The sequence below is a fragment of the Neopsephotus bourkii genome, unplaced genomic scaffold, assembly GCF_033783945.1.
Source record: "Neopsephotus bourkii isolate Nb327-2 ecotype Australia unplaced genomic scaffold, CSIRO-AGI_Nbou_v1 NB_1060, whole genome shotgun sequence".
In the NCBI taxonomy this organism is placed as follows: Eukaryota; Metazoa; Chordata; class Aves; order Psittaciformes; family Psittacidae; genus Neopsephotus; species Neopsephotus bourkii.
The window spans coordinates 950,663-974,478 of NW_026901548.1; the positions used below are offsets into that span (position 1 = coordinate 950,663).

Genomic DNA, 23,816 nt, shown 5'->3' on the forward strand with positions numbered 1-23,816 from the left:
CGGCTGCGGGGCGCTGGGAACATCGGGGCAGGCAGAGCGAGAGCAGAACTGTGCAATCCCCTCCAAAAGCCCCGGCCGCAGGCGAGGAGCAGCTTGTGCTGGTGCTGCTGGTGCTGGTGGTGGTGGTGGTGGTGGGACCGTCCCCGGGGGGGGAGCCCCAGGCCATGGGCTGCGGCTACCGGGGCATGCAGGGGTCCCTCCAGGGGTCCAGGGCTCCACCCCAGCACCATGAGGGGACACAGGGCCCGTGGCCAACCTCAGCAGAGGGCCCACAGCGCTGGGCACTGCTCCCATACGGACCCCTCAAGAGCAGCTCCCCCTCACCAGGGACTCCCAGTACCGCCAACCATGGCTGCAGCCATGGCCACAGCCACCAGCAGCACCCCAAAGGCCAGTGCTGACCGCGGCCACCGGCCCTGTCCCCCCCACAGCCCCTCCATCCCCAAATACCCCCCCCATGCCCCAAGACTCACCACGGCCGGTGGCCACAGAGCCCCAGTCCATGCGAGCCACAGGTCCCAGCGTTGGTGCCAGCTCTGCCATGTCCCCAGGGCCGTACGTGGCAGTGACCAGCTCTGACAGCCGTGTCCATCCCGGGGTGGCCGGGCTGGTTGGACCAGCGCGTCACCAGCACCCCGGTCCCTAATCCCTTCCGGGATGAATCAGGCCCCATGAAAACAACCGGGGAGCGGTTGGGGTGCAGGCGGCCGCAGGCCTGGGCGCTCCGGGGCATCCTGGTGCTGCCAAATCCGGGATCCCGGCACGTGGCAACAGCTCAGCCCCGCTCCGAGCCTGGCCCGGTGGTGCCAGCCCTTTGGCAACGCCGCACCGGTCCCCCTGCCCTGGGCGGGTGATGGCCGGGGGGCACACGGGGCTTGGGGTTGGATGTGGGGTCCAAGAGCCCACGGCTGCAGGCGGAGCTCCCACATCTACGGGCAATGAACGGGGCAAGGACGGCTCCGGGGGGAGCAGAGCCCCCAGGTCCGGTTCTCCCCTCACCGGGACCCTTCGGGAGCGCGGTCCCGGCCGGGCTGTGCAGTGCGGGCGGGCACCGGGAGAGGGACCCAATGAGCCCCGCGTTGCGGGACCGGGCGGGAGCAGCGGCGATGGAGGGGAACTGGGGAGTGATGGAGGGGACAGCAGCGGGATGATAGAGGTGAACTGGGGGGTGATGGAGGGGACACCAGTGGGATGATAGAGGGGAACTGGGGGGTGATGGAGGGGACAGCAGCGGGATGATAGAGGGGAACTGGGGGTGATGGAGGGGACACCAGCGGGATGATAGAGGGGAACTGGGGGGTGATGGAGGGAATTGATGGCAGCTTCACAGGGGGTAATGATGGAAGGGAAATCATCCACAGCAACCTGGACCCACGGCACTCCATGTGCCCCAAGCGCTGTGTCACAGCCAGGACAAGCAGTGCCCCAGCTGCCCAAATCACCTCCCCCTGCCAGGTACCTGCTGGGCTGGGGAACGCGAGGGGGCAGATGCACACGCACACACACGTGCATGGGGCTGTGAGCATGCCATGGACATGCAAACACACACAGGTGATCATGCACCCCTGCAGCCGGGGTGGGGGGGGAACCCCTGAGCCCCCTCTGCAGGACCAGTGAGGGGGGGCAGGAAGGACCCCCCCCGTGAGCCCGCTTTGCCCCGCAGCCCCTCAGCAGGGTCCATTCCCAGCTGCGGCAGGAGGCGGCTCGGCCCCGAGGTGCTTCTGAGTCACAGAGGAGCTGAGGGCAGCCCCGGCCCGCGGGGTTGTGCAACCCCTGATGCAACTTCCTTGTCCCAGGGAGCTTGTCCAGCACCTGCACCCAAACAGAGCCGCAGGGCAGCACCCTGGCGCCTGCACCCGTTCCCTTGGGGCAGTGCAATGGGAGCATCGCCCACAGCCTTGCACCCCAACACAGCACCAGGAGCTCGGTGCAAGGACAGGGCTGTGCTGCGCACTCACACCCATGCAGACACTGGCATCCCACAGTCTCCAAGGGGGTACAGAGCCCTTCACCCAGCTCCCAGCACCATCCATTCCGTGGCATCATCCCATCAAGGTGCCCACACAGGAGGAACACATCCCAGTGCTGCTGCAGCTTCCTAGTGCAGAATCCGGGGTGCACCAGCCCCAGCACCCCATGTCTGAGCCTGGGAGTGAGGGGAATGCAGGACACGGAGCACACAGCGATAGCTGCCTGTGGGTGCAGTGCTGAGACAGGTCCCACAACAGCAGCACTGGGGCGACTGGGATGAGCCTATGAGGGACTCCAGCACCCGCACTGGTCCCGATAGGATCCCCGAGGTTCAGACTCTCGGGGGGGCTGCCCCCAAAGCCTGGGGGGGTTGAGGGGGAGGAAGCAGAGACGCACCTGGTCATCAGGGCTTGTTTAATAACAAAATTCCAGCTATTGTAGAACAATATTCTCCAGCATCATTGTAATATACAATACGGGGAATGCTCTCAGCAATCTGAGAAGGATACAACGGGCAGCACCCCCGGCCCGGGCTGCGGGGGGATCCCCCCCCGGGGGGGACCCGGGATGCAGGCGGCCACGGTCCCGGGATGTCCGCGGCGGGTCCGGAACGGTCTCAGCGGCAGAGGATCCGGTCGGCAGCGGACACGCACGGAGCCTGCGGGAGAGGAGGGCGAAGCGGTCAGAACCGGTCGGGGACGTCCCGGGGATGGAAGGGGGCAGGAGGAAGGGGTCCGGGGAACCGGAGGGGCCGGCTGAAAGCGGGGCCGGTCCCGGGGAGTCCGCACTCACCTCGGGGGGGTCCCCGGCTGCGGCGGGGCGGGGGGGCCCGCGCTGCAGCGCCAGCTGCAGGTCCCAGATGTAGTCGATAACGTGCTGCAGCAGCTCCACCTTGGAGACCCGCCGGTGCCGCGGCAGCGTCGGGACCAGCGCCCGCAGCCGCGAGTAGCAGCCCTTCATGTCATAGAGCAGCGCGGCGGCCGCTTGCTCCGCCGCTCCCGGGGATACCCCCGGTCCCGGCCCCGGCCCGCAGCGGGCGGCCTCCCCCGGCCGCACCGCCTTCAGCGCGCCACCGGCGCCCGCGGGCAGCGGCGAGGGGACAACGGCAGCGACCTTCATAGCGCGGGGCGGCGGGGACAGACCGGCGGCGGCGGGACCCTGCGGGCGGACAGCAGAGCCCGCGCCCCGCCGCGCCAATTATAGCGCGCGGCTGATGGAGGGGCGGGGCCACGGGGGAGCCGCGGAGCCAATGGCAGCGCCACTTGGGAGGGGACCGCCCCGCCCATCCCATTCATGCTCTCCCGAAGGGCAGCGCCTTAAAGGGGCAGCAGCGCGGGGGGACCCGGGGGTGCTGGGGGGTACCGGGGTGCCGGTGGGTGCCACCCGTCCGACAGCTCCCCCGCCATCGCCGTGGGCAATCGCCCCGCAGGCCCCGGCTCCGGCTCCCACAGCCCCGCTCCCCCCTTGCCCTCTCCCCCCCGCCGAATTCCCGGCCCCCCGCAGCCCCCCCGACGGCCCAGACCGTTAGACGCCAGGGTCGTGACGTCACCCATTCATAAAACCCCGCGCGCTGTCAGCGCGGCGCCTCGCGGGCGGTGCCCATGGCGACGGGGGCAGGGCGGGCGGGGGCGGGGGGCACCGGGCAGCCCCGAGACCCCCGGGCCCCCGTTCGGTCCCACAGGGCTGTGGGACCGCAGCAGGAGTGGAGGAGGGGGGTGCGGGGGTACCGGGGCCGTGGGAGCCGAGGGGGGTGTTCCCTGGAGGGTGCGAAGCCGGTCCCTGCCCTCAAGGGCTTCCGATGCCGGCGGGAATCGCTCGTTATCCCGCACCTGCAGCATCCACCGGCACCGGGAGCTCCCCTGAGCAGGACCCCGGTACCCCCCGAACAGCGCGAACCGGGGCAGGAGGAGCAGAGCGAGCTGCGGCCTCTGGAGCCACGTGTGTGTGCGCGGGTGTGCACAGGGACACACGTGTGCACAGGGACACACGTGTGCACACATGGAGACATGTCCATCACACCTCCACACACCCCCCGAGGCATGGACACGCTCACACACGTGCACAAACACGTCCCTAAGTACATGCGCACACACGGATGCAGGCACACACGTGTGCACACACTCAGATACACACATACACAGATACACTCCTGTATGTTCACCTACGCACTCTCATGTAGCTCACATGCACCATGTGGACGCTGAAGCAGCCCCCACTGCCCTGTGTGTACCCCCAAGACTGCACTGCTTCATTGTTGGGCTCTGCCATGGGCAAAGCTGGTGCAGGGCCAGGGCACCCAACAGTGCAGCTCCAATGTACCCTGACCCTGTGGCAAGACAGGGCTGTCAGGGTGGGTTGCACCACAGCAGCAGCACGGAGGTGATGGCACATTCATAGTGGCATGGCCACGGGCACCTTGTGCCCTTCTTGGCTGGAGAATGCATCACACAGACCAACCCCAGTGTGGGCGCAGGGGGACACAGCACCCTCCCCTTTCGGGTGTGAGCTGGGGGCACCCTCCCGTGCTGACCATGCTCAGAGCAGCTGCAGGGAGCCGAAGGCCTCCCCTCCTCTTCCTCCTCTGCTGTGGGGGGCAGCAATCCCGGGGTGCACGGTGGGCTGCAGCCCTGCCAGCGCGGCCGCGGGGAGCTGCACCCCTCGGTGCCGCTGTCCCTCCTCCCGCAGCGCTGCTGGTTCCCAGGGCGGGCACGGAGCCGGGGTCGCCCCCTCCATTCAGGGCTCGGCGGAGGGGCTGGTGCTGCCCGGTTCCCACCGCGGCTCTCAAAGCTGCTAATTAGCCCCCATCTGGCAGCGGGGAGGCCGAGGACATTGTGCACAGGAATGCCTTTCAGAGCCGCTCCACCAACAATGCGGCCCCAGCACCGGCCACCCCGGCGGGCAGCGCACCGGGCCCGGCCCCGCTGCCGCGGCACATGGGGCATTGGCAGACTCGGCACAGGGAAGACCCACGCTGTGGGACACCCCCACTGCATCCCCCTGCATGATGCGGTGCTGGGGATGGGATGCTGCTGTGCCCACAGGATGCTGCCCTGGCCACATCTGGCGGCGGGTCCCGGGCAGCGCAGCCGGCGGTGTCCAGCAGGACGGATCGCTTCATTTCCATGTCAATTCTGGGAACGGGGCTGGCGGCGCGGTAACAGCGGCCCCGGCCATATGGCGCTGGCTGAGCTCTGTGCAGCCGGGGGGCGGCTGCTTCGAGCCGAGATGGGGTTGCCCGGCAGCAGGAGCACATCAAAGCCCCCCGGCCACCCCCCCACCCCCCGCCCCGCAGGGACCACACAGGGCACGGCCACGCCAGGCCACCGAGGGGCCGCCGGGGATGCCTGTGCCGCGGTGGTGATGGGGACAGGGGGCAGCCGGCATCCCAGCGCCGGCAGCACCGCGCCCCGGCACATGGGGACACCATGGTTAAGGATGGGGGATCCCCAATGAATGGGACCCCCAAAGTGGGGCTGCTCCTGTGCTGGCTCCATCCAGGTCCTCTCCTCCCATTGGATATACACAACCCCCTTGCCCTGGGGCTGTGCGGAGCCTCCAGCCCCCCGATCCCGCAGGATGGTGCTGAGCAGGGCGGCAGATGTGAGCCGAGGCCGTCGGCACAGCTGGAGCAGGGCTGAGGCCTGAGAAAGCCCCTGAGCGTTCCCCTCCCGCCTTCTCCCTTCCCGTTCCCAGCTCCATCCGCTGCAGCCCAGACCAGCTGGAGCCAGGCGGCCCTTCCTGGGATTTATTCCAGCTTCCTGCCCCTCCTCGCCGCCCGGCCGGGGCTGCGCCTGCTCCCGGCTGTTTCCTCTCCCCGCTCGCAGCCGCCGGCCGGGCGCCACGGGCAGGACCCCGGCTTTGTGCCGGGACCCCCCCCCCCTTCAGGGTCGGGCATCCCCAGCCCTGCGCGGGGAGACCCAGGGGGCTGCGGCACCAGCACGCACCCCACAAGCACTCCAGCTGTGGCATGGGGGGGTCTACAGGGGACGAGCATCCCCCATGTCCTCCCCTGCCCCACGCAGGCACCAGCACTCCCAGCTATGAAACTGCCATCCCACTCCCGGGCATTTGCATCCAGGGTGCTCCGTGTACACTCCTCCCATCTCACGGTGATCCCAATGCGGGAACTGGCCATGAGAGGATGCCCAGAGGCAACCCCATCCCACCCCAATGCTATCCCTGGCAGGAGCTTGGCATGTGAGGAGGATGCCCAGGGGCTGCCCTGCATCCCTGCCCCAGGGGCCATGGTGGGATCACCCCACATTGCCAGCAGCAGGACCCGCTGGCTCCACTCCCTCAATGGAGGTTCCCCACTGGAGCCGGCACCTCCGTGCTTCCGCAGCCCTCCCGCACCGGAGGGACCCCGCGGCGAGAGGAAGGCGGCCCAGCAGCATCCCAGACACCACGGAGCCGCTGGGATGCTGCGGCGGTGCCATGAGCCCAGGTGCAGCGGGCAAGCAGAGCCGGGGCCCAGCGCGCTTCCTTCCTGCCTCCATTGCCGGCTCCGGGGCCGGGCAGGGTGAGGGGGACCCCGCGCTCCCTTCCCAGCCTCCCGCAGCCCCGGGAGCGCTCCTGGCTCTCTGCTGCGCTCCCACCGCACGTAGGGGCTGGCACGGACTGGCTGGAGGTGTGCAGGGAGCGCGGTGCTGGTGCTGCGGGTACCGGTCCTAATGGGAGGACATGGAGCGGTTGGAGCAAGTCCAGAGGAGGCCGTGAGGATGATGAGGGGATGGAGCCAGGCTGAGAACACCGGGGCTGTTGAGCCTGGGGAAGAGAAGCTGCGTGGAGACCTCAGAGCAGCTTCCAGTGTCTGAATGGGGCTGTAAAGATGCTGGGGAGGGACTCTTCATAGGGACTGTAGCGATAGGACAAGGGGTGATGGGTTTAAACTGAAACAGGGGAAGTTCAGGATGGAGAAAAGGCAGAAGCTCTTCCCTGTGAGGGTGCTGAGGCGCTGGCACAGGGTGCCCAGAGAAGCTGTGGCTGCCCCATCCCTGGCAGTGCTCAAGGCCAGGTTGGACACAGGGGCTTGGAGCAAGCTGCTCCAGTGGAAGGGGTTGGAGCTGGAGGAGCTTTAAGGTCCCTTCCAACCCAAACCATCCATGATTCCATAGACAACCCTCAGCCCATTCCTGCCCACACAGGGTACTCCAGTGGCTGCATGGGGATGGATACGAGACCCCAGTGACAGCGGTACCCAGTGCTGGGCAGGACCCGGTTGCAGACCCACAGTGGGGCTCACACAGTGGCACTGAGCAGGGCCCTGGTATCCACGGAGCACTGGAGGCCGGTGGAACCACATCTGGAGTCTAGACTCAGTGACTCCGTGGGCCGGGCCTGGCTGCCGCGCCGTGCCCAGGCCCCGCTGCACTCTGTTTGCTTAGCTGGAGGTATTTAATTGGAATTAAAGTGGCCCCTCTTGTTTTTGCGGCCGGGGCTGCTGGAAGGGAGCTGTAAGTCATAGAAACCATCTGCAGCAGCCTGCAAAGGGTCATTAGATGGCAGAATGCGAGGCGCCACTTTTAGTGCTCGCAGCCGACGCGGGGAAGAGCGGTTCAATACGGCTTTTGTGGAGGGGCTGCCAAGGCAGTGAATGCTGCCTGTTTGTTCTGGCAGTGGGCATGGCCGGAGGGATGCGGGATGCTCCCCTCCATGGGCCAGCCCCGAGGCCGAGCAGGGAAGACCCCGTAGGGATGCAGGACACCGGCAGCCATAGTGGGAGAGCTGCCACTGCCTGCACTGCCCCCAGCTCAGCATCTGCAGCCCTAACTGTGGGTATTGCAAAGGGGGAAACCAGGCTGGGGGGAGCCCAAGCACTGGAAGAGGACAGGCAGACAACAGTCTCCACAGGGAGAACAAGGCTGTGGTGGGTGAGATGGGATGCGCATCCCGGTGCTGGCCATGGTGCAGGCTGGAGCATCCTGCGGGAGCTGCGGCCTCCATCCTTCCTTGGACACGGTTTAATAGGAGAGAAAGCAAACACACAATACAAAATTTAAAAACCAGGCTGTGGTTTGTGCCCCCCCCCCTCCTGCACCCCCTTTGTGTTGGGGGGGGGGATCAGGGATCAGGGGTGGCCCCAGGGGGGGGCTTGGCAGCGGACACGGATCCCCCCCCGCAGCGGCTGCTCCCATACACACAACACGAGGCTTCTTTGCACAATTGTTTCATCGTCTGTCACTGGTGGAGGGGCTGGGGGGGGCCCCGGCCCAGCGGGGGAGGGGTACAGCCCCATGGCAGCATCACTGCTCCTTCTTGGAGGCTGCTGGCGTCTCGTCCTTGTTGGCCCCCGGCCCCTCCGTGGGGGTAGAGCTCTCCTCGTAGCTGGGGGTGAGAGGGACAAGAGGGAGCAGTGAGCGGGGCTGGACCTGCTCTGGGGACAGAGATCTCTGCCCTATTGCAGTGGCTGGGCCAAGCCAGGCTCCAGCCATTGCCCCCCCAGTGCAGGAAGCCTGATGGGGCAGAGCCTCAGAATGGTCTCCAGGGATGGGGAGGACATCCCCAAGCCGTGGTGTGCCCACCACAGAGCACACCATTAGATAACCTGGATAGCACCACACATCCCTCCACGCCGGTGCCAGAGGGGCTGGTTAATGGGGGGGGAGCCACAGCAAGACCAACAGTGCTGACACCCCAACACAGTCTCACTCCTCTGGCTGCAACCCCCCCCTCAACCCCAGCACTGGCCCTGGGGCCTTGGTAAAGGAAACCCAGGGGTGCTGCCTGCCAGCAGGAAGCACAACAGGGGCAGAGATGTCAAATTCACTGCAGGAACCAGCCCCTACCTGGCCAGAGCGACAGACAAAGGGCACCGCCTGCCAGGGCTACATGGCACTGGGGCTTTGCTGCCGGCGTCGGCGGGGACAGGACAGTTTCTGCTGCATGGAATCAGCGAGGCTGGCCGGCGAGCCAGACACGGTGGGGAAGTGGGTGAGTCGCGGTGTGTGCGGCAAGATTTCAGCAGAGGATTCATAGCTGCGGGAGAGAGGAAGCAGGAGGGGAACGGGAGAGGACGAGGACAGAAAGGAGGGAGGGGAAGAGAAAGAACAAGCAGAAGAGTTTTGGAGTGAGACCGCTGCAAACCCAGCACCAGTGAGGGCAGGCTGGGGGGGTCCTGCCTGCAGAGCCCAGGGTAAGGCACAGCGGGGGCTGAGACCCAGGAGAAGGCAGCTCCTGCTGGCACAGGCAGAGCCCATAGAAGAGCAAGCCTGGGCATGGGAAAGGCAGGAGCAGAGCAGCCCAGAGGCCACACAGGCAGCAGAGCGATGCAGCAGAGCCTGCTCAAGGACAGATTCCTCCCTGCTGACAGCTGATGGGGGCAGAGTGAAGGTTACTGCCTGCCTAGGGAGGCTCAGCAAGGCTGGGAGCCACAGCACTGATCCCAACGTCACCCACCTCTGCTCCATCAGCACCCTGCAGCACAGATCCTGCCCGCAGCGCTGCCTGTATGTGCTCCCACATCAGACTCTCACTGCCCTCTCCCAGGGCAGCTGACGGCTGCTGCAAGACACCACATGCAGGCAGCTCGCTGGCTGCTGGGGACACAGGGAACTGCCAGCTCCATCAGGACGGAGCGGGGGCAGAGCACACCAGAGCCACGCAGGGGAGATCCACCTGGTGCGATTCCTGCAGTGGGAGCCCTCCAGGCAGAGACCCATCCCTTTGCACTTCCTCTGCCTGCCACTGGAAGGACTCCAAGGGAAGCTGGACCCAGGCCCATCAGGGTTTGCAGCCCCCCAGCCTCCTGCCCTGGCAGCACTCAGACAACAACCAGTGCTTGGTGCCAGTGCTTGGTGGGGCTCTGAGCCCCGGTGCTGGGTGTCCGGGCTCCCAGCTCAGCCCTCCCCTGTTTCCTGGCACGGGAGGCGCTGCTGCTGCTGCTGTCAGCTCTGAGTCACGGCCCCAGAGAGCAGGAGCAGGATCCCAGGTGCACAGGAAGGACGATCCCAGGACACTCAGCGCCTGCAGCAGCGATCTCAGAAGCCAACATCAAAGGGCAGGCAGGTGCGGCAGGGCTGGGAGCCCGCTGACAGTGCTGGGAACACGCTCCCCTGCGTCTCCCAGGGGAGGGGAAGGAGCAGGGGAGGCCAGGCAGCTCCTGCTGCGCCCCATTCGGCTCCTGCTCCCCTCTGAGCAGGGGCGCTGCGGAGCAGGGAGGATGGAGGGTGCACGGCCCTGCTTGGGGACGGACGTTCCCTCCCCTCCTCTGCTTTGGATACCCTCAAACAACCGCACAGCTTGAGCACAAGGAGCTCAGAGCACAGAAACAGCTCCCATGCAGGCCAAGCCACATGTGCAGCTCAGAGGGGACAGTGCATGCAGGAGACCTGAGCACAGCCCAGGTCCCTTTCCCTGCGCCCCAGGGCAGGGAGACTGCAGCAAAGCCCGGCTGCTTCACCCCAGGAGGGAGGCTGGGATGTGCTCCAACCAGCCCTGGCTGCTCCTGCTGCAGCTCCGGCTCCGTTCTCCCCACCCAGAGGCCCTGGGACACAATGACCGAGTCTCTGAGCTCCAGGTGCGTGTCCCACCCTCCCCTGCCTGCCGGCACACGGGAAGGCTTTGTCACTGGGGCGGAAAGCACCACCAGATGCTGCCTGCCTGCTGGTATCACCCCGGTACAAGCACGGACCCGCTGCCTCCACCCAGAGGAACCCGTCCCTCCAGCTGTGCCCGGGCACATCTGCACGCCCCGCACCCGCCTCCCGCTCACCTGAACAGCTCGGTTACTTCTCCCTTCGCCAAGGCCACAAGCAGCGGGAACCCGATGCAGGCGGGGACCAGGTAGAGCAGAGCGGGCTGTTGGGGGGGAAAGCATCTGTTAAAGCAAACCACCTCGGGAGGGATTTAAAGTGAGCTGGTCCCGGCCCCTCTGCACTCAGGGTGTCTGGCGCAGCACTGCCCAAAGGGAAGTGGCTTCCAGAGCCAAGTTACAGCTGCAGCAGCACAAAATCCTCACCATGAGGTCCCCTGAACACACTGAGGAGCCCTGCAGAGACCAGAGAGAGCACCCCTAAAGTATGGGCTCCCAGGGCCCCTCTGAAGGACAGAGGATGGGACTTCACGGGCAGCTTGGCTCCACAGAGCCACTAAACCACAGGGCAGCCCAGCCAAAGCCCTTGTCCTAAAGAGGGCTCTGCTCCAGCCAGGCACACAGGCTTTGGGCAGGGAAGGGACAAGCAGACACTGGAGAAGCAAAGTGGAGGAAGGAATGCATCTGCTTTTCCCTGGCATGATGCAGGAACCTCATAAGAGTCCCACGTGGGACGTGCATCTCACCTGGGCGTGCTTGAAGATGTGCATGATGAATATGGTCAGGCCCAGCCCGAAGATGTAGGCCACAAAGCTGGTGTAGAAATAGGTGTGTGTGTTCTTCTTCAAGCTGCAGGAGAGAGCAGAGCTCAGTGACCCTGGGTCTGGGATGCCAGCGGCCAGAACGGAGCTGGCCCAGTGCTTCCGAGCATCTCCCACTGTGCTGGGCTGCTCATGCCCCCAGTCCCATGGGCATCGATGAGGTGACACCCAGTTGAGGGGCTGGGGAAGGGAAGGAGGCATGAAATCCTGCTGCTGCATGGCTACTGTGGGAGGAATCAGTGCTGGGACCCAGGGAGAGGGTCCCAGCTTCCTGGGGGATGCATGGCCTGTCCCTGGCACCCCGCTCTCAGCTTGTGCTGGTTCACTGCAGGGCAGGCCATGGGAACTGGGATTCCCAGCAGGTGCAGGCAGGAGGTGGGTGGAAGCACCTGGGAAAGCTGGCACGGAGCAGTGGGGCTGCAGCACCACGGTGGCACCGAGACGGAGACTTTCGGTGTGGGGCAACTGCCAAGAGCTCTGTCCCACTGTGGGGGCAGCTTCCCTGTGTAGGGAGGAGCTGCCTCCTCCAACAGCAGCCCAGAGGCAGCCAGCACTGATGGGCACCCATCCGCATCCATGAGCTGCCCCACACCATCACTGCAGCGCTGCCAGGGAGCTGGTGAGGCTCTGGGGGGCTGCACTGCCCACAGCACTGTCTGGGAACTCCATCACCCCCTCATCTCGGGGCTTGCCCACCAGCCCCGCTCCTATCTACTCCTCCAAGAGCTTCCCTCGCACCGCAATGGCCCCTCTGTGCCATCACCAAGTACCAGAAGGGAACACACAACCCTGCTCCCGCCTTCCCCTTCCCCTTCTGCTCTCCAAAAGCGGCTCAAACACGCAGCAAACCCGACCCTGCCGAGAGCCTCCCCCGCCAGCCGCTCACCTGATGTCAAACCGCAGCAGCAGGGCGATGAAGATCCCTGCAGGGAGAAGGCGGCGGTGAGGGGCTGCGGGCGGAGGGCAGCCTGCGGCGCTGGGCCCGGCCTCACAGTGCCCTCTGGTGGTACAAAGCAGCAGCGCAGCCCCGGCAGCGGGGTTTTGGGGGGAGACCCCCTCATTCCACACAGCCCCCAGCCCACGGATCCCCCCAAACCGCCCATAGAGCCCCCAAACCCCGCAGGGGATCCGCAGGGCTCTGCATGGCCGAAGGCAAAGCGAGGCACCCACGCAGCCCGTTCTGACCGGGGATCCCGGTCATGCTCCCCCTCTTCTGTCCTTACCTGGAATGACAATGTCTCCCAGGCCCAGCATGGCAAAGTTGTCGGCTTCCAGCCCCTTCTCCAGCAGGTCCTGAGGGAAAACCACTGCGGGGAGCAGAGAGAGGCACAGTGAGGGGGGAGCATCCGTGCTGAGCAGACCCCAGCACTCCTGAACCTGGCACAAAGGGACCAGAGCAGAGCCCTGCCCTCAGCCCCCTCCTCACCTGCAGCTCCCCTTGGTCCCCTTTCCTGGGACAACTCCAGGCACCAGGATGAAAACCCAAGGGGTTTTCAGCCAGCCCAGGAGCAGGCTCCAACCCCAGCTCCACAACAGCACCAATTCACCTTCCTGCTGGATCACAGGGCTCTGTAGGGCTCTTTGCATCCGTTTTTCTATGAGCTGCTAAAACTGCCCGCTCTGGGGATGCACCCAACCCAGGGCAATGGAACCAGCCCTCTCCAGAGACCCTGGCACCACACAGCATTCCAAGGGGACACAAGCAGGAAGCCTTCCTGCACACATCCCACCTCTGAGCCTCCTCCAGGAGCGCATTCCCCCCCCTCCAGCACACAGGGAGCATCCACTCACGTTTTATCGGGGCCTCGAAGGATTTGGCAACTGTCACCATCACGTTGGTACCAAAGACCTAGGGACAAGCAGAGGAGGCCGTGGTGACCGCAGTGCTACAGGAGCCCCAGTGCTGCCCGGGAGCCCCATCAGGGACCAGAGCGGTTGCCAGCTCAGCTGCGTTTTCTCTGAGGTCATTTATTTGCTCTGCACTATCAGCTTTAGACACTGGCACCGTTTGGGGGTGGATGCCAACACCCCGTCAACCACCCTTATTCCTGTTCCTTTTCATCCCCAAGCCTCCAGGCTTGGCCATACCAAAAGCAGGGCACAAACCAGGGGCTGGTGAGCACTGGGTGAGCAAGATCCTAGAGACAGTGATTGAACAGAAACCTTAAAGGAAGTATTGGACATCAGATGAATGCCCACAAGGTGCCACAAGCTGTGGGCATCGCCATGGGGTGAGAGGACTGCACTCTGGGACCAGGGAAAAGCATCACATGCGAATCCACCCCAAGACTATGAAGGGAGCAGCAACATCCTCAATGCACTGAGGAGCTCTCCTTCCTCCCTGAAACCCTCCTTGGATCTCACTGTGATTACACCCCTGCTTAGATCAAGCAACCAGGCCCTGCACAATAAGTGGAGCTCCACTTCAGCCCCACAATAAGGGGTACAATAAGAGGAGCTCCACTTCAGCCCCACAATAAGGGGTACAATAAGAGGAGCTCCACTTCAGCCCCACAATAAAGGGGTACAATAAGAAGAGCTCCACTTCAGCCCCATAATAAGGGGCACAATAAGAGGAGCTCCACTTCAGCCCCACAATAAAGGGCACAATTTGAGGAGCTCCACTTCAGCCCCATAATAAGGGGCACAATAAGAGGAGCTCCACTTCAGCCCCACAATATGGGGCACAATAAGAGGAGCTCCACTTCAGCCCCATAATAAGGGGCACAATAAGAGGAGCTCTATTTCAGGCCAGCCTCTTCCATGAGGCTCTGGCAACAGTGAGCAGTGAGGGGCCCAGTGTGGCTGTCTCTGAAGCACCAGGAAGACGCTGGCACCCCGAGCAGGGCACGAGGCACTGGGTGCACTGAGCCAGGAGAGCTGAAGCCTCCCCAGCTGAGAGCAGAGCAGGAAGTGGCAGAGGCCAAGGAACCACAGAGCTCACTCTGTTAAGGAGCCTGTGACACAGGGGCAGCTCTGGCCAAGTACACAGCAACACACAGCAGCCAGGCTCGAATAGGGAAGCATTATTGAGGCAGCTGCAGGGCTGCTGGACAGACCTCAAGGTACACAAGGCTCTCCAGCGTTTGGAAATGCAGTAATTCGGGAGGTGGAGGCAGCAGGAAAGACTGGATAATGTGGACATTACAAGGAGCAATACACACACAGGTCCATTGCAGAGAGATAAGGAAATCCCCCAAACGAAGCTATCAGGGCAGGGCACTGCTTGAGGGGAACAGACTGGACACATCCCTGCGTCTGATCCTCTGTGCATGAGAACAGAGGGAGGCTGATGAAGCTGGCAGGTGACAGAGCACAGCCATACAAGCAGGATCAGTGAAGCCCAGAGCAGCCTTGTCCTCCAGCCCACCCCACAGCTCTGTCAGGCGTTGGGAAGACCTCAGTGGGGGAACACAGGTCACCAGAACTGGGTATGCTGCACACCCAGGTACTCCACAGCAGCCCTGGGCTCTTTAAGCCAGAGGTGAAAAGGAAATGCATTCACCGAGCCACATTCCACCCCTGTTTGACTCCATCATCACCTCTTTGGGCTCAGAAAGTGGAAATCCTGACTACAAACGTGTGGCCAGGCAGTGTGCAGCCTCCAGAGGGGCACAACACCAGGCTCATGCCCCCCAACCGCCTGCACCAGCTCCTGTTTACCCAAAAGACGTCGTAGATGAAGAGGCCCCCGAGCAAGATGCAGCCTGTGCTGACGTTGTTCAAGTGCAGCAGCTCCACCCCGTTGAGGGAGAAGGCCAGCCCGAAGAGGTTGTTGGCAATCCAGTGCTGGGAACGATAGGAAAAGGAGACTTGGGTCCCATTGCATGCACTGACCTGCATGGAAAGGGCCCAGGTCTGGGCCTGGTCCCTGGCTGCAGCTCACTTACCTTTCTCAGCAGGTACCAGACCCCCACAACGCTGCTCAGGGCCAAGCACACGAGATCCTTGGTGTCAAACTCGTAATTCACTATTTCTGCAATAGAACAGAGAAGGTGGATGCTGGGCAGCTCCCCTCAGAGCTGCACTGACACAAACCATGGCCACGGCTGGGCCCATGAGCAAACCCAGACCTTCTCCTTCAGGCAGACTCTGCCACATGGACAGCATCTGTGACCCTTCTGTCAACAGGGAAACTGGACTCGGGCACTGCCTAAGGCAAGGAGAGGCAAATCCCCACCTTCCTGCACCAGTTAACTCCTGGTGGCAGCACTAGAAGAGTTCCCTTGCCAGTAAAGCTACTGGGTAGGATGCTTTTCAAAGTGCAAAGATCTGAATCATCAGATCAGATCTGACCCTCAGTGCAGGCAGTCAGGATTGTGCTAAGGAGCCTAAATAAAGGCAGTGCATTTACAGCAGCCATAGCTCCATCCCTGCAGCGCTCTGGGATCTGCTTATGGGGTCCTGCTGCCAGCGAGAGGCAGCGCATGGGTGCAAGAAGATGCAGAGGGCAGCCCCATCTCTGCAGGGGCACATGAGCTCACCCTGGCTACAGAAGCACAGTGGGGAGCAAGAGGGGAGCCTTTGAGAGCGTTGTCTGAAGGGGCTGAAGGGCAAAACACCAAGTGGGGAACACCAGAAGAGTAAAGGCAGAAAGCATGCAGGCCCGCAGCGAGCCGGGCGAGCCAACGTACCCTCCTTGCTCTCCCCGGAGCCCTCGGTGAAGAGGAGCTGGTACTGTTTGTTGGGGAAATTTGCAGGGAAGAATCTGTTCATCATGGGGCTGAAATGAGAGGGGTAGAGAAGGGCAGTTGGACAGGACACCCTGGCCAGCACGGCCGGCAGCCCACACCCTTCCCAAGACAGGGAGCGCTGGGATGTGCCACGTCAGGGACCAGCAGCAGCCCCAGCTTCAGGCACCAAGCTGCAAACATGGGACCTTGTCCTCCCCAGAGGTCTGACCTGTCCTTATGGGGCAGACCCCCAAAAGGGTAAGGGATACGGAAGGGAAGACCCACCACAAGGACCCCAGACACTCAGAACTGGCTCTTGTGTGGAACCAGGAGCAGAGCTAAAGCCATCACCCAGCACCAGCTGAGGGAAAGCAGCGGGTGCCCAACACCCTGGAGCTCAGGAAACAGGAAACCAGTTTGACTGTTTCAGTTACTGCAACAGCTGGAGCTTTCAACACCTCCTGCCAAGCATCAGGGTGAGAGGCAGGGGACATTACTGGGAGCTGCAGTAACACTGCTACCAGGGAGCTCTCCCTGCACAGGGCAGCCAGGACTGTGCCAAGCCACAGCAGCAACTCAGGATGAGCTGGCCTTCCCCATGACGTGGCCTCCTACACCTCCAGGAGCTCTCCCAGTGATGCTGTGCATTGTATTGGGTTACTGGGACCCCATAGACTTTGGTTCCTCCACAAGGAAGGGGTCACACCACCAAGGGACAACAACACCCCAAGAGCTACAAGGCAATGGGGCAGCCTCAGACACCCCTATCTCATTCACAGCCTCCCCTCTGCTGTACCTGATGGTGTGGGACAGGGCGAGGATCCCCAGCACGAAGAAATACATGGAAAGCAGAAGGTTGATGTACTCTTGAGAGAATATCTGCAAGGCAAATCCAGAGAGGGGCTTGTAACCGCAGTGTCCTCCCCACCTACAGCACTGCACTGCTTCCTATTGGCAGCTGCTGTGCCAGTGCTCCAGGGAGAGGAGAAGAATAGCTGGAATAACCCAAATTCCTGCACCGCTGATGGGAGGTGGGTTGGAAATAGCCCTGTGCTCACAGAACAAGCACTGGGCCTGCGAGCTGCTTGGGTCAAAAACCAACTCCTGTGTGGCAGAAAGGAGGACAGAGCTTCCTGCATGTGTCCCCTGCAGGGCTAGGGCAGGGAGCGAGGCATAGCACTGCTCCTGGGGCTGCATCAGCAGAGGGGAGCAGCAGCACCCCCTTCATTTACCTGGGGGTCAATAGAAGTCCTGCCCCCAACACACACTGAATCCCACCCCTACAGCCCAGCACAGGGGATCCCAGCTCCTCCCTGCTCTCCTGGCAGGGGGGTGGAATAGGGGAGCTCATGGCTGCAGGTACTAAAAGGGCAGAGCTGCTCATCGTTCAGCAGGGCCCTGCTGCACATCCAGCACTCCTCTTCCTGCTGGGTCTCGTCCCATCCAGGAGCAAGCAGCAGTCGGCTGCTGTGTGGTAACTGCAACATTCCCAACCTTGCACCCTAAACCTTTCCTAATGGCCAGGCAGGAGCATCCCAGCACCCTGCAGGCAGCCCAGGACAGTGGGGCTGGAAGCTGGAGTGCAACGGGACAGCTCTGGAAGCATAACATGGAAAAAGCAGCATTTCACAGAGCCATGGAATGGTTTGGGTTGGAAGGGAGCTTAAAGCTCCTCCAGCTCAACCCTGCCATGGCAGGGACCCCTTCCACTGGAGCAGCTTGCTCCAAGCCCCTGTGTCCAACCTGGCCTTGAGCACTGCCAGGGATGGGGCAGCCACAGCTTCTCTGGGCACCCTGTGCCAGCGCCTCAGCACCCTCAGTGGTCCCCAGCACCCTCCAGTTTCAGTCAGCCCTCAGGGACAGGCAGAGCTCTGGGTGCTCCTGCTCCCCCCCAGAGCATGCCAGGTCCTGCCGATGCTCTCACTTACTTTAAAGAAGAGGTAGAGCCCCAGAAGGGTGCAACTGGCAACGATGGGGAAGCGAGCAGCATCCCGGCTTGTAATGGTCTCTGGCATCTCCGAGGAGTTCTGGGGAGGGGAGGAGAGGACAGGAGAGGTTCAGCCCCTGCTCTGGCTTCATCCCCAAGCAGGAGGTGAGTGCACGCAATGAGCAGGGACTGGGGCGGCTTCGGGATCCTTGCCAGAGGTGGGGCTGTGACACAGGCAGAGTGTGAGGGGGAAAAGCAAACCCCACACTCAGCCCTCCAGGGGCTGCCACCATTTACTGCTTACATCCCCTTGGAGAAGGGAAAATACAATCCCTGTGCTGGTGTTCCTCATTCCCCCTCCCAGAGGGCTGCTCACACTGCAGCAGCCCATCACTCTGAGCAACGCTTCTCTCCAGCCACCCCCTTACCCCTCACCTCACTCCAGGGATGCTCCTTGTGCCCAGGAGCCTTTAAGGACCAGCACTAAACCAGACCGGGCAAAGCAGCCCCTCTCCTGAGCGCCACCGGTTCAGTTCAGGCCCCCGCTGCTACCGCAGGCAGGCGAGAGCTGCACAGAGCAGCACAGCGGGAGGCAGGGACCGGGGCTGCGGGGCGGGGGAGCAGACCCACAGCCCCCCCCCATCCCCATCCCCAGCGCAGCATCTCCAGGGGCACACGGAGCGCTTGGATCCACCGGGGCAGCGAGGACGGGGATGGAGAAGCCCCGAGTGCCCCGCAGAGACCACCAGGGCGCGGGTCTTTGCCGGTCCAGACCCAGGTGGGGGGGACGGGGCTGACCCGCGGCCGGACGAGGCCTACGGGCGGCGGAGGGTGTCCGGGAGGGTCTCGGGGCGGCCCCGCTGTACCTTGCTCTTGGCGCAGCTGACGGAGCGCAGCGCCCCGAAGAAGATGGGCAGCAGCGCCATGAGGACCAGGCTGCCGTAGGCCAGCGCCATGCCCTCGGGGGTAGCGGGCGGGCGGGCGGCCGCGGCGGGCCCGGCTCCGGCGCTGCCGTTGTGCGCCGCGGCCTCCTCCATGGCGCTGCGCTTCCGGAGGGACACGTCCTCTTAGCGGCCGGAAGTGCGTCACCGCGCCCGCGGGAGGCAGCGCGCCGCGACCACGCCCACAGCAACCCGCGGCGCGTTGCTAGGAGACGGCCTCGGCCCGGGGGTACCCCGGTTATGGTGCCTGGATCACAGCATCCCAGAGGGGTTTGGGATGCAGGGAGCTTAAAGCTGCCCCAGCTCCAATCCCTGCCACAGCAGGGACCCCTTCCACTGGAGCAGCTTGCTCCAAGCCCCTGTGTCCAACCTGGCCTTGAGCACTGCCAGGGATGGGGCAGCCACAGCTTCTCTGGGCACCCTGTGCCAGCGCCTCAGCACCCTCACAGGGAAGAGCTTCTGCCTTGTGTCCTGCGGGCACCACCAACACCCCAATGGCCCCTCCAGCCCTCCCATGGCCTCCCTCGGTGAAGAGCGCCTCCATAAGGATGCCTCCCAACCTGGTGCTGGGCTGGGGCCAGGATCTGCTGGAAAATTGGCTGGAATGTGTGTTTTCCTCACAGAAATTCCCTCCGCTCCACGCCACCCTCAGCCCGGCTGCATCCTGAGCCCCCCTCCCTTCCTCCTCTTCTTCCTCCTCCTCCTCCCCTGTGCCGTGCAGCCCCATTGCCCTCGCTGGGTACGAAGGGCGCAGCGCAGCACGCAGTACAGAACAGGGCTTCATTTATTGGTTCAATTCATTTCCCCTTTTTCCTCCCAACTCTCCTGTCTCTGGAGCAGGTAATTCACAGCCCCCAGCCCCATGCGAGGGCAGAGCCCCCCCGGGATCCCTGCCCGCGGTGCTGCCCGTTCCCCGCTCTCCCACAGAGGACAGGGGCAGGCAGCGTGCCCAGGCTCACCCCCTGCTCCCGCCCCACTGCCCGCCATGGGCTCCGGGCAGGGATCTCCTCCTGCTGCTGTCACCGCCGCTCCCCATGGGAACGCTGCATAACGGGATGGGTGCTCCAGGGCAGAGGGGGCGGGGAACGGGGTGAGGGGGCTGGAGGAGGATAGGGCCGTAATGGAACCATCGCCCATCTCCTTGTGTGCTGGGGTCCAGTCATGGCACCCACCAGTGCGGTGCTAGCAGCTGGCTCAGCACCGGTGCTCAGGGCTCTGCCAGAAGGGCATGAGTTTTGCCCTGGGATGGGATGGACTGAGGACATCAGGCAGTTGTGTGTCCAGAGCCTATGGGGTACCGTGTCCCGGGAAGGTGCTGAGCACCAGGACCTATGGCACTGGGATCAACGGCACAGTTGGGAATGGCACCGGGGGGCAGGTGGGTCTGGGGGAGATCACACTGAGGTCAATGGATGGGTCACACAGGGGTGATGGCATTGGGGTGGTGGCACTGGGGCAGCCCCTGAGCTCTCACTGGAGGGGCTGCAGCCCCCATGCCAGGCACTGCGTGCCCCAGATACGGGCCACATCGGGGGTCATGGCCAGCCCTGGCCCCCCCGCAGCGCCTCCTCCTTCCTTCCTCCCATCCTTTCCCAGCGCCTCTCCATGGCCCCCTTTGGCCTCTCCTCCCACCCTCCGGCGCGGCCGCATTTTTCTGGGTTTGAGCTCATTCTTTCCACTCCCCTCTCCTCCCGCTGCCAAGTTTCCATCCCGCGGCCCCCCCGCGCCTCCTGCCGCAGGGAATCGCCGCTTGCAGCTGCGGGAGCCGCAGCGGCACCGGGAGCCCCCAGCCCCGGTGCGGCAGCGCCGTGTGACCGGCGGCACCGGGACCCGGGGAGGGGCGCGGGGCAGGGATGCCCTGGAACAAAGCCACCATCACCGATGGCTCCGTGTCCCCCTGCACCGCTGTCCCCGCTCCGAGCAGCCCCAACCAAGCGGCTCCCCACGCTCAAGCCGCAGAGCGAGCGGAAACTCCTGACCCGACCCCTGCTCCCTGCTCCCCCCTGGCTCCGGGCCGCGGCTGCGGAGGTCACCGGTTACCCCGCGGCGTCCCAGGAGCAGCCCCAGAGCCCCCGTGGCCCCCGGGGTCACCGCTGCTCGCTGCAGCCCAGCACGTCCCGGTCCTCCCGGCCCATGCCCGCTGTTGCTGGAGCTACCGGTGCCTGCCGGGTCCCAAGCCACTGGCAAGGAGCTGGGCTTGAATCCACCCACCCGGCTCTAGGATGCAGCTCCCCGCAGCAGGGACCAGCACCCCCCTGGCGTGGTTTATTCTGCAAACCGAGGGTTTTCCCCGTTGCACCAGCACAGACACAGCAGAAAAACCTCGCTCTGAGAACCACCAGTGCCAGGAGGACGTGGGACGTGGTCCCTCTCCCCAGCCAGGCTCCAGGGTGTCCTCGACGCTGTCACCACCATGGTGCCCTCACCGGTCCCTGCTGTCCTGTGAAGGATGGGCCCCGCGAGCAGGAGCATCTGTAATCCAGGATCCCACCCTCTGCTCCATGAGTGCAGCCCAGGGGACCCGGCCCCACTTGTCTCTGTTCCTGGAGGGGACGTGGCTGGATCCAGAGCACCCTGAGCATCCCTCAGCACTGGTTAAACCAGCTCCACATCCTCAACATCGCTCTGGTCCTATCTGGGCTCTCCACGGAGCCACCGGCCGCGCTGCTGGTGGAGAGGGCAGTCCCAGCCTGGGTGTGCGGAGCGCTGGGCAGGCACTGGCGGCTCTCAGAGCACGGAGAGGGCAGTCCCAGCCTGGGTGTGCGGAGCACTGGGGAGGCACCGGTGGCTCTCAGAGCACAGAGAGGGCAGTCCCAGCCTGGGTGTGCGGAGCGCTGGGCAGGCACCGGCGGCTCTCAGAGCACAGAGAGGGCAGTCCCAGCCTGGGTGTGCGGAGCGCTGGGCAGGCACCGGCGGCTCTCAGAGCACAGACAGGTCGTGGCAGGACTTGGAGCGGAACTTGAGGGCCACTTTGCTGCTGTTCCTGGCCACCAGCCTGTCGAGGAAGCGCCGGGCTCTCTTGGTGAGGCTTTCCTTGCGCCTGTGCCGCGGCGCAGGGCGCATGTGGGGCTCCTTGCCCCCTCGGCGCAGGCGGAGCTGCCGCACCACCCCCTCGAAGAGCTCGGCCACGTTGTGCTGCAGAGCCGCCGATGTCTCGATGAACTTGCAGTCGAACACGGCAGCACAGGCACGGCCCTCTGCAAGGGAAGGGCAAGGAGGGGACGCGGCCCCGCTGGCACCCCTGCACTGCCGCACGCATGGCTGGGACAAGGGGACAGCCACAGGGGGATGCAGAGGGACCCCCCCACAGCCCCGCTCACCTTCAATGGAGACCTCGCGGCTCCGCACCAGGTCGCTTTTGTTGCCCACCAGGATGATGGGGATGTCCTCGGGCTGCCGCGCTCGGCGCAGTTGGATGCGCAGCTCCGAGGCGCTCTCGAAGCTGGCCCGGTCCGTGATGGAGTACACGATGACATAGGCGTTCCCCACCTGCAGGCACTGGCTGCGGCACTGGCTCCCCTTGCCCTGCCACCGCATGAGGGGGTGACATGTCACAGCTCTGCCGGGGATGCTGGCAGCGCCCCAGTACCCATGGGACCTGGCAGCGCACCCCACCAGCCCCTACACCATGGGGAGCAGAGCTGTGGCCCCATTAGTAAAACACAAAACCTTCTGATTTTGGGGGGTGTTTGAGAGTTTCCTCCTCTACCAACAACAAACCGGGGCCGTGGGCTCAGCTTGGCTCCAGCCCCACTCCCAGGGACCGATGGCACCCGCAGGAATGAGGCACAGAGGGGGGCAAAGGGGTGTTTTGAGGGAGGCAACGTCAGTGGTGGTGGCATTTCTGCCCGGGAGGTGCCTCCGTGCGCTGGGCGGGAGGGATGCCCCGTGCCAGGCTCCCGGGGCCACTGCTCTGCCCGTTAAAGCACGTGCCCTGGCTGGCATCACCGGCTCACGTGGATTTGCTCCGTTGGCTCCTTCGGCCCCAATCCCAAACTGTTTCCATTCGTTTCAAACGGGCTGGCACCATGTTCCTTCCCTTCAATCCCTTCTCCCTCCCAGTCCAACCCTCACGCGAGGGGCTCCCTGTGCCCACCCCACAGTGCACATGATGGGCAGCCCCTTACGCCAGGGAAAGGTGGGCGAAGAGCAGCTCAGAGATGCGCGTTCCCCAGCTCTGCTGCAAGGGCAGCAAGCAGCGAGAGCCAAGGACACGGCAGGGAGGCTCCAAAGCAGCCTGTATGGCATCCCCTGGGCACATCCCAGGGGCACAGCGGTGCCCATCCCCGGCCATACCCGCTGCTCCGGCTCCCACGTGTCCATCACGAGCAGCGTGGTCTCCTCACCATCCACACACAGCGTGCGCTCATAGGCGGCCTCTGCAAGACACCGGCAGAGCCAAATCGGTGCCAACGGCCACGACCGGCTCCACACTGATGGGGTTTTCCCGTTGCGGGGCTGGACACGCGGCACCACCCCGTTACCTCCTCCAGGCACCCACCTCCGTGCTGCTCCAGCGGATCCCGCTCCTGGACGCCGGCGAAGAGGCTGGCCAGGCTGCTCTTGCCCACGCCGGGGTCCCCCAGCAGCACCACGCGGTACAGCGGCTCCCAGGCGCCCGAGGAGGCCGAGGACTCGGAGGACCAACTGCCGCGGGGGGCCGCGGCCCTGGCGCCCGGCTCCGAGGCGCGGTGCTCCAGCTGCGGGTGGCAGGAGACCCCCGGCCGCGGCACAGGGGTGCTGGCCCTGCGGCGGAGCGGGCTGTGGCTCCCGCGCTGCGTGTTCAGGGTCATCGGCGGCGCCCAGGGCCGCCCGAGCACCGGGGCGCGGGGCCGGTATCAGTGCCGGTGTCGGTGTCAGTGCCGGTGTCGGTACCGGTGCCGGTGCCGGTGTCGGTCTCAGTGCTGGTGTCGGTCTCAGTGCCGGTGTCGTTCTCAATGCCGGTGCCGGTAT

The 23,816-nt window shown here is 64.4% G+C and overlaps 4 protein-coding genes across 7 annotated transcripts in view; 1 reads left to right on the plus strand and 3 right to left on the minus strand.

The window, feature by feature from the left end:
* Positions 1-2,368: 2,368 nt before the first annotated feature.
* ID1 (inhibitor of DNA binding 1) lies at positions 2,369-3,262 on the minus strand. Its single transcript, XM_061361477.1, has 2 exons — positions 2,764-3,262; positions 2,369-2,629 (listed from the first exon to the last, which is right to left on the minus strand). Exons 1-2 carry the CDS (start codon positions 3,088-3,090, stop codon positions 2,588-2,590), a joined length of 369 nt encoding a protein of 122 aa, XP_061217461.1. The 5' UTR covers positions 3,091-3,262; the 3' UTR covers positions 2,369-2,587.
* A 4,860-nt stretch (positions 3,263-8,122) lies between these two features.
* Positions 8,123-18,999, minus strand: HM13 (histocompatibility minor 13). 2 transcript variants are annotated; one of them, XM_061361437.1, is made up of 13 exons: positions 18,789-18,999; positions 17,924-18,022; positions 16,792-16,874; positions 15,957-16,045; positions 15,213-15,298; positions 14,986-15,111; positions 13,114-13,171; positions 12,546-12,629; positions 12,209-12,245; positions 11,248-11,350; positions 10,682-10,767; positions 8,757-8,946; positions 8,123-8,295 (listed from the first exon to the last, which is right to left on the minus strand). In XM_061361437.1, the coding sequence occupies exons 1-12, from the start codon at positions 18,957-18,959 to the stop codon at positions 8,796-8,798; spliced, it is 1,173 nt and encodes a 390-aa protein (XP_061217421.1). In that variant the 5' UTR covers positions 18,960-18,999; the 3' UTR covers positions 8,123-8,295; positions 8,757-8,795. The 2 variants fall into 2 exon arrangements, with proteins under 2 accessions (XP_061217421.1, XP_061217422.1); XM_061361438.1 differs by lacking the exon at positions 8,757-8,946.
* Positions 19,000-21,308: 2,309 nt separating this feature from the next.
* On the minus strand, positions 21,309-23,724 carry REM1 (RRAD and GEM like GTPase 1). The gene is made up of 5 exons (XM_061361441.1): positions 23,365-23,724; positions 23,160-23,242; positions 22,184-22,388; positions 21,746-22,060; positions 21,309-21,553 (listed from the first exon to the last, which is right to left on the minus strand). Exons 1-4 carry the CDS (start codon positions 23,654-23,656, stop codon positions 21,783-21,785), a joined length of 858 nt encoding a protein of 285 aa, XP_061217425.1. The 5' UTR covers positions 23,657-23,724; the 3' UTR covers positions 21,309-21,553; positions 21,746-21,782.
* RTEL1 (regulator of telomere elongation helicase 1) overlaps positions 23,619-23,816 on the plus strand; it is a 363,295-nt gene continuing 363,097 nt past the window's right edge. For all 3 annotated transcript variants that reach the window (XM_061361398.1, XM_061361399.1, XM_061361400.1), the window contains exon 1: positions 23,619-23,626. The gene's annotated coding sequence lies outside the window, so the exon portion shown is untranslated. The remainder of the gene's footprint in view (positions 23,627-23,816) is intronic.